Here is a 17,051-nt window from a genome sequence, read left to right on the forward strand (position 1 = left end):
TAGTTTATTTCTGTATGAACACCACAACTAACCATCGTCCGGTGACCAAGGTCTAGCCTTTCAAACTCACGCTCTACAAATTATATTGTTTGGACCTTTAACGTGCGAACCCAATATTATTTTGGGATCGTTACAAATTGAGTCCTTACAATTGGCGCCGTCTGTGGGAAGGCTTGTGTGTTGGCATAGGCGGTGGGTCGAGAAAGTCCCCCCATCACTTCCAACAGCTCGTTGTAGTGCCCTAACGTAAAGTTCCACTAGGGGCTACGTTTTTCCATTAGGAGCTACGCTTCGAAGTGCCAGTAGCACGGATGGTTCTAAGGGCTTGGCCGAGGGGCTAGTCCCCCCAAACCAATGTCCCATACCTTGACCAAGGGGCTAATCTCCCCAAACTTAATGAAAGTATCTAAGTTTTGGACAGAACCAAGGTATTGCATGATCCTCGAACTCAAACCTATGGGGAAACCAACTACTTAAAAACTAAGTTTTGGACAGAACCAAGGTATTGCATGGTCCTCGGACTCAAACCTATGGGGAAATCAACTACTTAAAAAGCTAAGTTTTGGACAAAACCAAGGTATTGCATGGTCCTTGGACTCAAACCTATGGAGAAACCAACCAATTAAGGAGAATTCTAGATTACTCAGACCTACGGGATGATTATATACTAAAAGTCGGATTAAGTCCTAGACGGAATGAAGATCCCGACTTGTCCTCGGATCCTCAGTTCTAAGGGAACTGATGCAAATGAACGTTTAAGTTTGGTACGATCGTACTTCAATCCTCGGACCGGATGCCAAAAATGGCTAAGGCTATGAAGGATATTAAGAAGGTAGCAAAGCACCCTAGTACTTGGCGACCCGCATGGGCAGCTTATTTTGGGTTACCCCTCATCGGATTATTACCTTCTATACAGTACCGAGCATTCAGCTGTCATCTTGGTTAGTCTTGGGTATGTAACCTTTTTCAGGTCGGCATTATTGTGCCGAATAGTTTCAGTAAGCTCGGAATAATATCTTTTTCTTAACAAGGGCCTCGACCCTAAGTATCGTTTTTTCAGGTCGGCATTATTGTGCCAAATAGTTTCAATAAGCTCATAAAGATATCTTTTTCTTAACAAGGGTTTCAGCCCTAGGTATCGTTCAGAATAATAAAAAATATAATCATATAATAGCACATCCATTCATAGCATAACTACTGCAGAAAAGAAAGAATACATAGAATAAAATAATGTCAACTTTTATCAATATAAGGAAGTATTACAGCGTACAATAAGGGGCTTAAACAAGCCTATACAGGAAGCTAATTACAAAAGCAAAAATAAAAAGATACAAGGAAATGACAAATCTTTCTAAACACTGCTCCAGTAGCGATTATGTATGAGAGGGTGACCCCCTTTGATGGATGAGGAGAAGAAGAGGAAGAAGTAAAAGCACCAGGATGGATCCGATGATGGGAAAGAAGAAGAAGGGGAGGCAAAAGGAGGCACCAGTGAAGGAAGAGAGGAAGAAGCAGGGATACTTAATCCCTGCATCAGCCCTGACTCCTATCACGCTAGTACCATATTAGCTATGCTCGAAAGAGGGCGAATGGTACTGATGATGAGCAACCCCAGCTCAATTGCACCAAAAATTTTATGCGATTAACACCTGCTTCGAATTTTGCCTGAAGGAAGATGAAAAATATCTTGAGTCTCTGCCTACCCTGTCCTGACCAAGCCATCTTAAGCTTCGGAGGGACACGGTGCTTCTGGAGGGGGTGTGGTTCCTTCACCCCCGCTTTTACCTTAGACATATCACACTCTAAAGTTTGATTGCGCTGATAAGGAAAACTTTGAGCACAGCTAGAGGTTTAAGACTTTAGAAAGATTAAAGGGTCTCTATATAAAGGAAGTACCCTCTTGCCTTGCTTCTTATATGGAAGGCAAGTTTAGTGGCATTTAATCCATACAGATTTCCAAGAAGAGCTGCAAACGAGATAGTATCCACTCAACTCCCCAACGCCATCTATAACCGTCAGATTTGATTGGCCTCGTAAAGGGAGGCTATTAAAGACACGCCTCGAACATGGAAACGACAAGAGTGCATCGTGAGTAAATCTAAAAGGATATCTCGTAACCCGGCGCATTTTCTTGGCAGATGAAGAGACACTGATATTAATGAAGGACAGAGCTGGGCAAGTCATGATACAGGCCTGACATCACCAAAACCCTCCTCCTCGACCAAGAGGTCGGGCAACAGGATTTTGAAGGGCTATTGTGGGGCCAAAAAAATTGTGACCCCGGCCCATTTTACCTTAGGGCCCAAGGCCCAAGCCGAGGTGGGATATAGCCGAGGACATACAATAAAAGTCCAAGTAGCCTTGAGACATAGCCGAGGATGACTCTATCCTCGGCATCCCCAAGGTCCTTCTAAAAGAAAGGGCCAGAACGATATAGGAACAATTTTGGGAAAAACCTAAAATATCCGCATTGATAAAAAAAGGACCCCTGGATAATATGACAACAAAGGACAAAGGAAAAGCTGCTATTATTGCCATTGAATATTCTACGTCAGACAGAGCAATGTTTTTCAGCTTTTACAACCAACCCCAACCACTTTGGGTATGGGCTGATGGGACAAGTATCAGTCCTGGAAAATCGAACCTACACGTGGACATTGGATGAGGGGTATAGGCTAATATAAAAGGAGAAGTAAGCAATCTAGAAAAGGGGTTGGGAAAAAAGGCTAAGAACCAGAGCCTCCCAGGCCATACCTAGGAGAAAGACTTCTCGAGCGAACATAGTTTATTTCCGTATGAACACCACAACTAACCATCGTCCGGTGACCAAGGCCTAGTCTTTCAAACCCATGCTCTACAAATTATATTGTTTGGGCCCTTAACGTACGAACCCAATATCATTTTGGGATCATTACAAATTGAGTCCTTTCATATAATATATAATTTATTATTTAAATATTAAAAAACAACTAAAGTTTATTGTTTTAAATTAATGGGTTATAATTATTTTGGATTTTTATGTGAGTATTATTTTAGTCCATTCCTTTTAAATTTTAATAATTAACTCCTTAAATATAATATTTGAGAGAGAGAGAGAGAGAGAGAAGGTTCCAGTTAGCTTAACTGGTAAAGTCTCTGATAGTTAAATAAGAGATCTAGAATTCAATCTCCATTTACACCAAAAACTGATTGGTATTTTGGTCTAATAATAAAAAGTTATTATCAAGCGCAGATGTCATAAGTTGAAATTATCTCTCAAAAGAGAGAGAGAGAGAGAGAGGGGTTGGTATTGGCAACCTTGGCTTGTTGGAATCTTAAACGGTGGGCAACAAGTAGTTAGTAATGACTGTTTAAATTATTAATTGTGATTCCTAATATATATATATATATATATATATATATAAATTGTGCATGATTTGATTTTCATACTATTTTATTTTGATAATAGAGATTGTCCCTAAAAAAGAAAGATTTCTAGTTCCTTTCATACTTATAATTTTATTTTGATTTTCTTACTATTTTGTGGGAATTGTGGGCCACAAAGGCACGTTAGTCACTTGGAAATCTATCATATGATTCATATGGCAGTACCTTCGGGGACTTGCGATGATAAAATTAAATGGGGATGGATTCATATCCAATGAATCCAAAATGGATTCTACCGACAAGCATAATGTTAAAAAATAAAAACTTTTGATTGTAACAAAAAACGAATCCGGAATGCATATGTTAATTCACTCGCCTTTGAGGAAAAAAAAAAAAAAAAAAATCTTTGTTGCATCTCATCATAGAATTTGTTTAGCATTGATTTTTTTTTTTTTTTTTTTTATACAAGATAAAAATTTTACTTTAACCTAATCTAAGCATGCATATGTGTATGGAGTTCTCTTCTAGAGACTTGAACCCTGACTTTTGCCTCCTTCCAATCCCACAAGAATTTTGTATTTGTGAAGTGATTATCACGTCAAAGGTGCGTGGTGGTGATGCTGATGTTATTTCATTAAAAAAGATTTTTTGAGAATCAATACCAAGCCGCCATGGTTGGAAGAGGGGATACTTCTAAGCTTCCTCTGTCATATTTCTAGCAAACTTAGCCAGTGAATGAGTCAAAGAAAATGGCTACCAAGTGAAGGAATTCCATTCTATAGAAAACTTGAATAGATCAGTTGTGAGAAAAAGGAAGAAGTATAGGTTTTTTGAGAAGATATTGTTGTGAAATGATACAAATGAATGGACAGAAATGTAAAGAAAAATAACAACCCAAAATATAAAGAAAAATAATAACAATAATAATACTAGGATTTCATTAACGTATACCTTTGGGACATATATTAATAAGGAGAAAACTTAGGTACAGTACCTTAGGTACTATTCCTTAAGTTCTCATTTTAAGATTCAGCCATATGACTATTTAACTATAAAATACACTTTCATCTCATGTGAAAAAATCTACATGGTATAATCTTAAGAAATGGAACCTAAGAAATAGCACGTAAATATTGTACTTAAGTCTTACCCTATTAATAAACTATTATATGAAACTTTTTACGAAAAAATTAAAAAAAAAAAAATGACTAACTTTTTTGACATTTTTCCTAGTATCTCATAAACATTTTCCAAAATGGATGATTATTTATGCACTAAAGGCATACATTAAACAAACCTATAATACTATAATAATCTAAAAGGCACAAGACAAGTTGTATTTGCTTTATTTATTATTATTTTTTTCTTGGTTTATTTTGTAGCCAAATTTTATTCAAAGAAAAACACTAAACAAGGTTGATGTAACTAGAATTGCCATAAATGGAACTTAATAACACCACTACACTATTACAAATTACAACACAATGTAAATGTGCCCAATTAATTGAGAAACAATAGGTCCAATGACAATTTAAATTAAGTAGTGCGTAAAATTCAAAGTGTCTTTAGAACTTAGAAGCCCAACAAATAATAATAAATAATAAAAAAAAAAAAAACATCTTTTATTAATATCACAGAATCACAAGTAACTGGAGGCATAGGTAGATATCATCTTTCCATTTTGAGGCAGTCGTAAATGCTAATCATTTTTGATCTGCTGTCTATTGAGATAGCTGCAAATGGATTCCATGCACTAATCTTTTACAGGATAGATAGTGAAGTAAGTCTGCACAAAACTTAAAACGACGACAGCAACAGCAGCAAATAAACCAAGAGCAGACCATGGGTTTCTAAAATATTTGTAAGTTATTTCAGCCGCCCAGGTCCTTATCTTGCTCCTACAGTGCTTTTCAATATCATGTCTTACATTTTTGTAAATTGAGACATCTTGAATCCCGACTGGGGCAATCTCTTTGAAAAATTTAAACATCTCTTCGTCACTGCCTGCAACGTTGAGAAGTATACGCTTTGAGCGCAGCTCTTTCACATCGTCAGGATTGGCAATGAGTGCATTCATGAAACAGATGTAAGATGTAAGAATAGCATCTGTCTTACATGCAGGACTCCATTCAAAGGCTATCAAGTTGTTCCACAATATTACTGAACCACGACTAAGGATCAAAGGGGGAAGCTTAAGCAGTGAATAGAAAAAGCCTGGTATGAATTCAATGTCCAAAACAGAAAATGATTTTCTTTTTTTTAATGAATGACTAGAATCTATAGGCTTGAAATGGATCCCCTTAACTTTAAGTTCACTAAGGGAACGATACAATGGACAAAAATCTGGTAGACCGGGCTCATTTTTTGAGGTATTTGCAAGTGGATTCCATAAACAAGTTTTGCATGATGAAACAAAATTGAAACAGAGACTAGGTTCTTTCTTTCCATTAACAACTTTGGAGAATTCTTTTTGTATACATTCAAGGAGACATTGAGCCTGTGGCTCCCCATTCATATCTTCTGGAACTTCCTCTTGTGGCTCCTCATCCTTATCTTCTGGAACTACTATGCCCAAAAATGCAAAATAAATGAATTGCTTGATCTTTTTTGGTACTACTTTTTTATTATTGTATCTAAGGCTCATCAAAAGTTCCAAAACTGCCAATGGAATTTGGTTCTCCAACAAAGCCATGTCCCTAACTACAGAATTATATCCCAATAATCCTCCACGATTAACAAATAGCTCTAATAGCTTGTCCGACTTCTTATCTACCACCATGTCCAATAAATATGAAATTAAACAACCGTCTCGGAGCATAATCAATGCAAAACAATCATCACAATACTTTTCTTCCGAACAATCAACGTAACAAACTCTAGTGAGGTGATTCATCTTACGTACCTTACCGAAAAATTCCGGAAACGGTTTGCCAGATTCTTTAATAAACTTGAGCATGGCCTCATCTTTGATCGGGTCTATTTCCTGGAGTTCTCTTTTGCCATGATGATAAAGACCGAAAGAAATAACCACGGGATCAAAGTAGTCGTTGCTTCCCTTGGATTTTCGTAGCCTTAATGGGACTTTTGGAAAAGTGACTTCCGTTGGATTTTCTTCATTTTTTTCTATGGGGTTGCCGTTATCGTCCAGAGAGGATCTTAGTTCCATTGGTATGTTACAGCGATTGCGGTCCCAATCAGATCCAGGACAAGTCCATTCCTACATTCATAAAATTAAAAATAAATAAAAAGGAGGTGGAGGTTATTTGCATAAACTCACTCCAATCACTTGATCACGTCCAAATAAATTTCGAGTATAATGGTGGATATTGTACTAAAGAGTGTGTGTAAGCAAAAGAATATTTATGGTTGGAATCGGTTTAACTTACATTTAATATAACTTTAAATAATCTTTAAATAATGTACGTCATATAATATATTACTTAATATATTTTCTTAATGAATATAAATTTTAAAAAATTTACTATTAGATTATATAAATATATATATATATATATATATTTTTTTTTATGTTTATAAAATTTTAAGATAATTAAAAATAAATAATTTTGTTATCAACAAAGTATTTAAATTTCAAATTTTTATAATTTAAAATTATAAATAAAAGATTACGAATCAAATGGTACTAAAAAAATCATATTGCTATCAGTGAACAAATGTAAAAAAAAATATAAATTTATATATATATATATATATATTATATTATATTTATGCAGTAATATTTAAATAATTTTTTTTTTTTTCTCTTCCTCATTTTCTCTCTTCTCCACCAAGCTGATCTACTGCCTAGCCACCATAGACCCACCTCGCCTACTTGCTGCCCAGTCGCCAGCCAAGCTCCGACCCACCCCGGTTCCAATCTCCCTCGCCGATCTCCCCACTCCTTCCGCCGAAACTCAAAACCAGATACCACAACCAAAAACCCACGGCCAGAGAAGAATGAGAGAGAGAGAGAGAATGACACCCAAAACCAACAGAAAATCAAGATCAGTATCGCCACCAAAACTCAAGATCAACCGCAACTCAAAATCCAAAACCAACTGAAACTCAACATTGGCACCGTCACCGAAAACCCATGGCCACCGAAACTCAACCGCCACCAAAAACCCCAATGCCAGAAAGGGCAGAGAGAGGGGTTTAAGTGGGACAGAGGTGAGAGAGACAGAATGTGGAAAAGAGGGAGTGAGTTGAGAGAGAACGAAAGAAATTGTTGAGAAATGGACTCACCTGTCTTTATTGTTGCATGTATAAACCTAAAGAAATGAAAAAACTGATGCAAACTGCAAACTTGGAAGTTGCAGTGGGGAAACAAATGAAAGGAAAGTGAGCTGAAGAAGAAGAAAAAGACAGGAATAAGTACATGTTGTATAGATTTTTTTTAAAGAATATGTGGTGTAGATTTAACCTTGGAAAGGAGAGTCTGAGGGAAATAAATGTTTCTTTTTTTAATCTTATATAATAAAATGTCGATGTTTGGTTCAAAACTATTGTTATTTTACTTGATATTTTCTATCTTTTAATCAATGCGATTGCTTTTCCTTTTAGCATAAAAAAATTGTTGCCCTTTTTTTTATGTCTTTTTAAGATATTATTTTGACTTAAATTAAAACTAATTGCCTCTAATATTGAAAAAAAGAAAAAAAAAAAGACATGACCATCTCCACAACCATTCAATTAAAAATTGTAATTACCGTCCTAAAAAGACACTTGAATGGTGGTGGCAGTAGTGGTTGCGGTTGCAGTGGTGGTTGTGGTGGCAGTGGTTGAAATAGTTGTTTATTGTAGTTGATATATTATGTTATTGTGTTAAAAACTAAAATAAAACCACTAATGTTTGGTGTATTATAAAATGAAAAAGTAAAATAGATAAAATAACTTTTTGTAATACTAAATAGTTAAATTTATGACTCTATCAATGTGAATACTCTTAGCACAAAATTTGACATAAATGTTAAGAACATATAGAATATGTAATATAACAATAAGATTTTCATAATATAAAATTAATAAAAGGTTATTTAGTTGTGTAACATTGCTTAAATTTATACCTATTGATACCCATTTTTCAACAAAAATGCCCAACCACAGAAGAAGCCCAACAATAAAGGAAGGTGAAAGAAAGAGGGAGTGGAAGAGGCAAAAGTAAAACAAATATGTCAAGGAAGCCTAAGAAAAGAGGTAATAAACCCAATAGACCAACATGGGAAGAATAACAGCCAGCAAGCCTATGGGCACATTAAAAGGTATCTAGTCTAAAATCAAGACTGAAGAGCTTTTGTTTAAAGTATCTAGTCTAAACTTTTTTCTTTCATTTTCCTTTTTGCACTTTAATCTTCCTGTTTGCTTTAGTTTTTGTTGTTTTGTGTGTTTATGTAGTCTAGATTTACCTTTTTGTATGTTTTAAAAGCATATTAAGTTGTTAAAATTCTCATTTTGAAGTTCTATTATATCTGCGGTGTTTTTAGGATTTTTGGGCAGAAACCCACTTGCGTATAATCTTGCCTGCACACACAAGCTTGATTATGCGCGCTCAAGGTTGTTTATGAATGGGTATGAACTCGCCCAGAAACCCTCATTTTATTTTATCTATTTTTGCTTTTGTTTTCACATGCAATACTTCTGTTTTAGATCCTTTTTCATATATTCATGCTGTTGGGCTTCTGTTTCACATATTTATTTACTTATTTACTTTCACATGTTAAAATTAGTGTTTTATTGTTTTAATGCTATGAACATGCATTCACATACTCATGCATGATGCCATAGGTACCGAGTTGCTGCAAAGTAAGTAAGGGTACGTTATGCATTCACAATGTACATGCACGGTTGGGTTTGATGACATAATTGTGATCTTGATACCTTGGATGATGACATGTTTTGTTGGCTTTGTTTCTACCTTTTATCTTAATGCTCACATGTTTTTGCCTTTAATGGATGTGATATGATATGATGATAGAATCTGTGATGAAGCATGTTTAGATGTATGATGATAGGGTTGTGATGAAGCATGATTAGATGTATGATTAGGTTTTGTGTTATGATGAATGCCTTGATGCCATGAGAAGTATGATAGATGAATGCTAGGATGAGGTGAGATGCCATGCTAGATGAATGCCAGGGTATGCCATGATAGATGTATGGTTAGGGATATTTGATGTCATATTGATTGTTAAATATATGCTAATATGTGTGTGAGTTAGATACAAGTATTGAGTTAGACACAATGATGAAAAGTCAACCCTAGTGTTGGGCGGTTTTGGATGCCTAACAACTTCCCAAGATCATACATTAACTTCGAACTCATATCTATGGTAGTAAGATCAAAAGGTCCTTCTTTGAGAGGACGCTATATATATAGTTCCTAGACCATTACAAAAACTAGGTAACGACTCCCCCCTTGTGTCCCTAGGGTGGCGCTAAACTATTGACAGACCAAATGGTGGAGGTTGTACAAGTCATGGTAGTTGTACAAGCATCGCGAAGAAATGATGGCTTTCAAGACACTGGCCCGTTGGAGCACACTCATAAAACCTATGTCGAAAAGCTCCTTATCCACCCATTCCTTCCAGCCCAATGATGTACTCGACCCAAATTCAAAAAGAATGGAAACAAGCAAGACCACTCCACAGCGAATGGTACGATCAGGGATGGAGGAAGCCAATAAGAGCCCAAGAAATGTCGAAACCATACCGCTCTAGGGATAGCTAAACATGGCCAGCCAGGAGGTGAATAGTCACCGAGCACCACTAAAAAGTGTGAATGGGTGTCGTACCACAAATCTATAAGAGGAAGGCACTCGCTATTGGGATTGTGACACACTTCCGATTCGTTAGAATGATCTGATTCGAAATAAGGACCCTTTTCACCTTTCTTGACCTTCGCAGGTGGTTTATCAGCAACAACCTCCTTCCCTTTACGGCGAGAAGAACCTTCACCCATCGCTAGTGAGATAAAGAAGGGATTAGAAGGTGAGGATGATGAGATATGCGAGAAGCGGAATGGAGAGTAGGGTGAGAGAAAGAGATGAAGTTGTAGGAAATGAAGGGGTATCATGAAAAGAAAAAAGTGAAGAAGTAGGGACAAATAAAAATGCTTGGAAGGGAAGCGATGGACCAACCATTAAAAGAGGTAATGCATTAAATGAAGTAGAGGCAGTGTTTTAGAATAACTGATAAACTGGAAAATTTGAAAAGATAAGCCTGCTCATAGCAAAAAAGTGAGTAAGGTGGGGACCACTATTTAAAAAAATCGTGAAAGAAAATTGCAAAGGCATTTTGCATATGAATTGTAGAAGCAATCCACAAGCAGGGGGCTAAATGTTGATGCCCATTTTTTGAAAAAAATACCCAACCACAAAAGAAGCCCAACAATAAGGAAATGTGAATGAAAAAGAGAGTAGAAGAGGCAAAAGTAAAACAAATAGGTTAAGGAAGCCCAAGAAAAGAATTAATAAACTCAATGGGTTAGCATGACAAGAATGGCAGCTAGCAAGCCCATGGGCACATTAAAAGGTAAAAGTAAAGCAAAACAGGCTAGGGAAACTCGAGGAAAGAGGTAACAAACCCAATGGGCCTACATGTCAAAAATGGTAGCCAGCAGGCCTATGGGCACATTAAGAGGTAAAAGCAAAGCAAAGCAAAGCAAAATGAGTCGGGGAAACCCAAGGAAAGAGGTAATAAACTTAGTGGGCCTACATGGCAGGAATGGCAGCCAGCAGGCCCATGGGCACATTAAGAGGTAAATGCAAAGTAAAATGGGTCGAGAAAGCTCAAGGACAGAGGTAACAAACTAGTGGGCCCACATGGCAGGAGTAGCAGCTAGCAGGCCTATTGGCACATTAACAGATAAAAGTAAAGCCAAATGCGTCAGAGAAGTCTAAGAAAAGAGGTAATAAGCCCAATAGGCTAGCATGGTGGGAGTGGCAACCAGTAAGCCCACAGATATGGTAGGAAAAGAAACAACAGGGGCAAAAGCCCAGCAGGTTGCATGCGCAGGGACTTCTGCCAACACATTGTTCAAGCCCATGAGGGAATAAAGGGCAATGTGCAAGCCCAGGAGCCCACGTCCTTCATGCCGTGGAAGATAAGCATAAATGCAAGATAAGCAACATAATGAGAAATAGCAAGAACAGAAAAAATGGCGTGGGAACAAAAGAAAACAAACGCTAAGAGTAACAGAACTCACACACAAGGGTTAGAGCACCACCTACTTGTACCCAACCAATACAAAAAAGGTGAGCCTTTAGTCAAGGGATTCAGAGGGTGTGGTTTGGTAGTGAGGAAAAATAAGATCTATTTTGGGGTTCTTGCAGAGGCTTCTTTTAGGGAAAATTCCTTATTGAAATGGCATTTTGCCAAAAGAAGTAAGCAAGGGCTTAGACCACTTGATGCATGCCATAGAGGTAGGTAGAGAGAGAGCCTTCAATCCTTATCCATTCGGGTAAGACAAAAAGGGGGGAGGGGGGAAAAACAAAGCAAGGAGTTTTGTCCTAGAATGAGGAGTGATGTAGCAAGCACACTCTGAGTAGAGGTAGTGGCCAGACAACCAATGGATCAATGAGTAATCCTAGAGAGATGCCTATAAGAAACAAAAAACGATTGATGAAGCCTTGGGGATAAAAGAGAGAAATCCCATAGAATGAAGCAATATAAAAGTGGAAAGGTAGCCATAGGTAAAGGAACACACGAGGAGGAACCTGTGGAGAGTACAGGAAGAAAAAACTAAGAGTAATAGAATAAAGGAAAAGAACAAAAGTGGTAAAAAAGAAAGAGAGAAAACACGGCAGAAACAGAGGCATGCATCAATAGACTATCCTTTCTCTCCGTCTTGACATTCCCACTCTCTACAACTCTATAAATCGAGATCTAAAACCATTTAGACCCTTTCTCCAGCACAAATATTTTCAATGGCAGAAACCTGTAACAAGGTTATCCGTGTTGGCGTTTGGTTTCCTTCTTCGGCCAGTTCCTGTTGAATGACTCAGCCCAAGATTGGGGAGTGAGCTAACCTCATTATGCTTGCTTAAAGTTGTTGCTATTGCCCTGCAATGGCTTTTTTTAGCTTGTTTAACATTCTCGCTATTATTTATTTTTCTGTAGTGTTTAATACTATCTGTCATTCTACTGTAATGTCTTTTATTATTTTTGCAGTAGTAGTTGTTCTGCTATAATATCTTTTATTATCGCTTTTGCTGCATTAGTTGTTTTGTTGTGGTATCTTTGGTTTGGCTACTATAACAGCCACTTTGCTGTAACATCACTTATTGCGCCCAACCCGCTGTATCATTCCCCTTTTAGTCTAAACATTGGGCATATCTAGCTTGCGCACAAACTGGCCTTTAGTGTAACCCCATAAGGCTAGTCCTAATTCCCTTACCCACTAGTTCATAAGCCTTGGTGTAGCGGAACGGACTTTAGCCCATTGACGCAAAAAGGCCCCCACAATACCATACATAACTTGAAAACACTCTAATTTAGGCAAAATTATCAAATTGCACACGCTTCGGTCCCACTATTTTTAATTGCCCATTAACTTTAACGGTCATGTGCTGATGTGCATTTGAAGCTAAACTAACATGTATGCCCTTTTAACAGATAAGCAATTAATTAACAGCCAAGTGTGTTGAATGTAAGGATTTGCACTAACGCGTAAGGCACCTTCATAGTGTGATTGTCAATCCACAAGTATAAGTTCTTGTGGAGTGAGGAAAAGCAAGGGTTAGGGTTAATTCTCTAAGAGGGAGTTTCAAATACGTATACACTTAGATACGGCCAAGAGTTTCTCACTCGCGTTGCCAAATCATTAGCAAAAGATCATAATGGAGTTTCCTCCAATCGCCATTGGCAAGGTGAGGATAGTCTTTGAATAAACTTCAGGCACAACACTCGGTTGATGATGATATCTACGCTTTGGCCTAGTTTGTGTGGGCGGTTGGAATTGCCACCCTTCAATACAGGATGATACAACTAATCAAAAATCATACAAGAAGTCATTTTAATTTTTAAAGGGCAAATTCGTCCATTTAGCTTCAAAATGTCAATTGTAGAGTAGGGTGTAATCTAATAATTTTGTCCAATTTAGGTTGTAAATTACAAGTTCTTAAAATTTTTAGTGAAAAGTGAAAACCCTCCCTATAATTTAAAGTGGATTTTGCAATTAACACCCCACCACCCCCCACCCCCCCCCCCCCCCCCCCCCCCCAAAATAATAATAATAATAATAAATGAAAGATGATATACATTGTTTATTGCAAAACTTTAGCGCATGATCAATTTTAGTCTTTGAAATATAAAGTGGTTTTTTAAAATCATATATAATTTAAAATGATAATTTATTGTTCCTGCATCAAAATGTGTCTAATATCTATAACAAGAATGATAACATGGCCAAACTAAAAATTAATGTCATCCTTATGTTAGACAAAAAATTATTAGGTGTTTTTCTAGCATGATGACATCGTGCTCCTTCTTTTTACATTCATTGTAAATTCCACCATGAATCTCATAAGTGGAATTCACCATAAAAGTGAGATGAGGAGAGCATCTAATAATTACTTATGTTAGACGCATTATAGATTTAAAAAGATCACTTTAAGTTTGTTAAAAACTAAATGTAAGCTCCAAGGACGGACTTGATAGGCCAAACCACTATTTGGGCTCACAATCTATTTATTTGGTAGGTCTGGGTATCCTACCTTGGGTTGTCCTAAGCTAAAGGACCCAATGCAATCACTTTTCTCCCTCTTTCTTAATGTTAACTCCTCTTTCTCTCTCTTACTCTTTTCTTTCCCTCAGAATTGCATCCCCCAACTATCCATTCATTTCTTCTATTTACAGCCTTCGTTAATGGGGTGATCATCATTATTTTCTCTCTTAGTGCAAAGAAGGGTCCAATGTCAATGGGTTTAAGTGGATTTTTAGGTACGAGTGGTTTTGGAAATGGTTCCCACTTTTGTTAATGTGTTCAGTAGCGGAGTTTCCTAAAGTGCCGGCACTTTAACGGCAATGTGCCCGAGCAATGTGCCCGAGCAATGTGACCGAGCATATGCATAGTGCTCGAAAATGGTTTCCCAAGCACCCTGTGAGCAGGGTGTACGCAATCCGCCTTCTAAGCGTTCGAACAACACTCAGTTCACATTAATAGCAATTCGTGGGTTTGGGTCGGGGCTCTTGTTGATGCGAAGGTTGGATCTTCGGCCCATATCATTGATTCATGGTCCAAGGCCCAATATGAACTTGGGCGTTAGGTGCCATACACCATTTATGGGCTAAAGCTCAAGGGGCAACAATATAAATCATATATATTGGCAATAAATTACAATAATTAGACCTTTGTGAAGGTCCTACGCACCTCTTCAAAAACATGACATTGAAAATGACTCTGATTACACCAATGATTATTGTACAATCACTTGCCTTACCATTTCTTTTGTAACTTTGCTATATATATTTTTTAGTAATTATTTTTACCTTATTTTTTCTTAACATGTTATATTTCATTTTGGATAAATAACACTAAGCGCCCTTAAGATTTCATGAAATGCCATTCCCCAAGAACCTATCTAAAAATGATACTTCCCATTGAGGTTTGTATATACGTGTAAGGGTCATATTTATTATGTATTGACATATCCGAGCACTTTGTATGTATATATTTGAGTCTTAAGTTGTGTTTGTTTAGAGTGTAAAAAGAATAAGGAAAATATTTTACACCATGAGAAGTGATTGGGTTGGCTGGAAAACTCAGTCAAACGAAAAAATCATTTCCGGTGATAGTAAAATATCAAGGCTTGAAGTGTAAAATAGTTTACACTTCTATTTCTCTTTCAAACCACTTACACCTATTTTCAGCTTCTACACAAAGAGAGAGGAAAAAAAAAAAAAAGTAATGGTAGTAATGAACTCAGATTATATAACCAGTAATAAGTGATGCAATGAAAATCCAGTGAAAATGCTAGGATATATCATTACTCTTAAATATAAAATATATTTAAAATAAAAACATTGAGAAACAATTTAAGGGCCGATTTTTATAGTTTTATTGGTATAATACACTTTCTACGAAAAAATTTAGTTATTACATTGGCAATATATATGACATTAAAATGTACGTGTTAATTAAATTAAAGAAAATTTAATTAAGATAATGAAAATTGAACCATAAAATAGACAAGAAAAGACAAAATTTATTTAATTTACTATGTCACAACTTGTACTTACTACGTCGGTGGGAACGACTGTTTCACCATCTTTTTTGCTTTCATCATTTGTCGGAAGAGAGTGCTCCATTGAAATAACGTGCTCCATTACGACAATGACACAGACTTCGTGCCCGTTTGGTTCGACTATAAGGGGTCAAAAGTGCGTTTTCCAGCTCAAAGGATTCCTGCGTTTTAATGCCGACAGCTTTGAGCTGCAATTGCAAAAAGCTACAAAGGCGTTTCTTCATAACAAAAATATTACCGTTGGTGGGTTTCTCTTTTTCCTAAATTGTCCATAGCTTTTTCTGCTCCTCTATGCTGCTTTGCTGTGGCATCTCGTCTTCTTCTTCTTCTTTTTCTGTGCTGCTGCTTCTTCTTCTTTTCTCTTTTATTTTATTTTATTTTATTTAGGTCTTACATATTTAATCTCAAAAAAACCTTTTGAATTCGGTAGAGTTTATGATAAATTGAAAATATGGAGGAGATTTTACCGAAAAAAAAGAAAATATTGAGGAGAGAGAGAAACCTGTGTATGTGTGTGGCTTTGTGCGGAGGAAGGTAAAAGAAAAGGAAGATAAGGAAGAAGTGAACAAGTGGATGAAAAAGGTTTTGGGTTTGGGTAAAGCAGCGTGGAATAAAATATTGAGATTTGAGAGGAAGGACAAAAATTATTTCACAATTTTTCTTATTATTTTAATGTGATGTTATATAGAGTATTTGATAAAGAAAAAATTGTGAGTATGAGATCGTTTGGATTGAGTTTATTTTTGTTGAAATTGAAAATATTGTAGTAAAATAATTTTTAAATATGTGAATAGTATCGTGGACCTATTTTTAATAAAAAAGTTATTGAAAAATGAAATTTGTGGGTCTGTGAATAATGCACAAATACACTGTTCATGGTTGACTTGGTCAAATAATACGGTTGAAAAAAAAAATAAAATAAGAAAATGCAGTCCAGGATTTAACGGAAAACGCTGAATCCAAACAGGCATTGTGTATAATTGAAAAACAACTATTTATAGATTCTCATGTTAAAATTATGGTAAAAAAAGTTATGAAATAGTTGGTAATCTTTGAACAACTCATTTAAAAGATAAGTCTTAATAAAATTTTATTTTCCAGGAATTAACTCTACCAAAATTATTGGGTTTCAACTTTTAAGATGGTAATTTTGTATTTTTTATGAAAAAGATAAATATTATTTTCATGATATTTTTATAACAAATTTTAAATAATATATTAATAAAAAATAATTTAAATTAAAATTAATAATAATTTATCATATAAAATTTATTATAAAAATATTATGAATATACCATTATCATAACATTTCTTAAAAAGATAAATATTTTTTTACAAAATTTTTTATGAAAATAATTATTTATTATTACCACATAAAAAAGTCAATTTATATTGTCAGAAGATAAGAGTCTGCCTAAGTCGAAGTCACAGCATAAGTCAGTAG

General features: G+C 36.0%; 1 protein-coding gene across 5 annotated transcripts; it reads right to left on the reverse strand.

Annotated features, from left to right (window-relative positions):
* Positions 1-5,059: 5,059 nt before the first annotated feature.
* Positions 5,060-16,229, reverse strand: LOC115984116 (putative UPF0481 protein At3g02645). 5 transcript variants are annotated; one of them, XM_031107030.1, is made up of 4 exons: positions 15,846-16,229; positions 15,603-15,768; positions 6,269-6,583; positions 5,060-5,370 (listed from the first exon to the last, which is right to left on the reverse strand). In XM_031107030.1, exons 2-4 carry the CDS (start codon positions 15,687-15,689, stop codon positions 5,290-5,292), a joined length of 483 nt encoding a protein of 160 aa, XP_030962890.1. In that variant the 5' UTR covers positions 15,690-15,768; positions 15,846-16,229; the 3' UTR covers positions 5,060-5,289. The 5 variants fall into 5 exon arrangements, with proteins under 5 accessions (XP_030962890.1, XP_030962886.1, XP_030962887.1 ...); XM_031107026.1 differs by having other exon boundaries at positions 5,060-6,583; XM_031107027.1 differs by having other exon boundaries at positions 5,060-6,583; positions 15,603-16,229.
* Positions 16,230-17,051: the final 822 nt, after the last annotated feature.

Source organism: Quercus lobata, chromosome 4 (assembly GCF_001633185.2).
Source record: "Quercus lobata isolate SW786 chromosome 4, ValleyOak3.0 Primary Assembly, whole genome shotgun sequence".
In the NCBI taxonomy this organism is placed as follows: Eukaryota; Viridiplantae; Streptophyta; class Magnoliopsida; order Fagales; family Fagaceae; genus Quercus; species Quercus lobata.

Bases quoted from the DNA above. Each gene is read 5' to 3' on its own strand.
- LOC115984116 (XM_031107026.1), bottom strand. From the start codon at position 15,689: ATGGAGCACGTTATTTCAATGGAGCACTCTCTTCCGACAAATGATGAA. The intron at 6,584-15,602 runs GTAAGTACAAGT...TTATGAATGTAG, and splicing joins CAGTCGTTCCCACCGACGTA to GAATGGACTTGTCCTGGATC.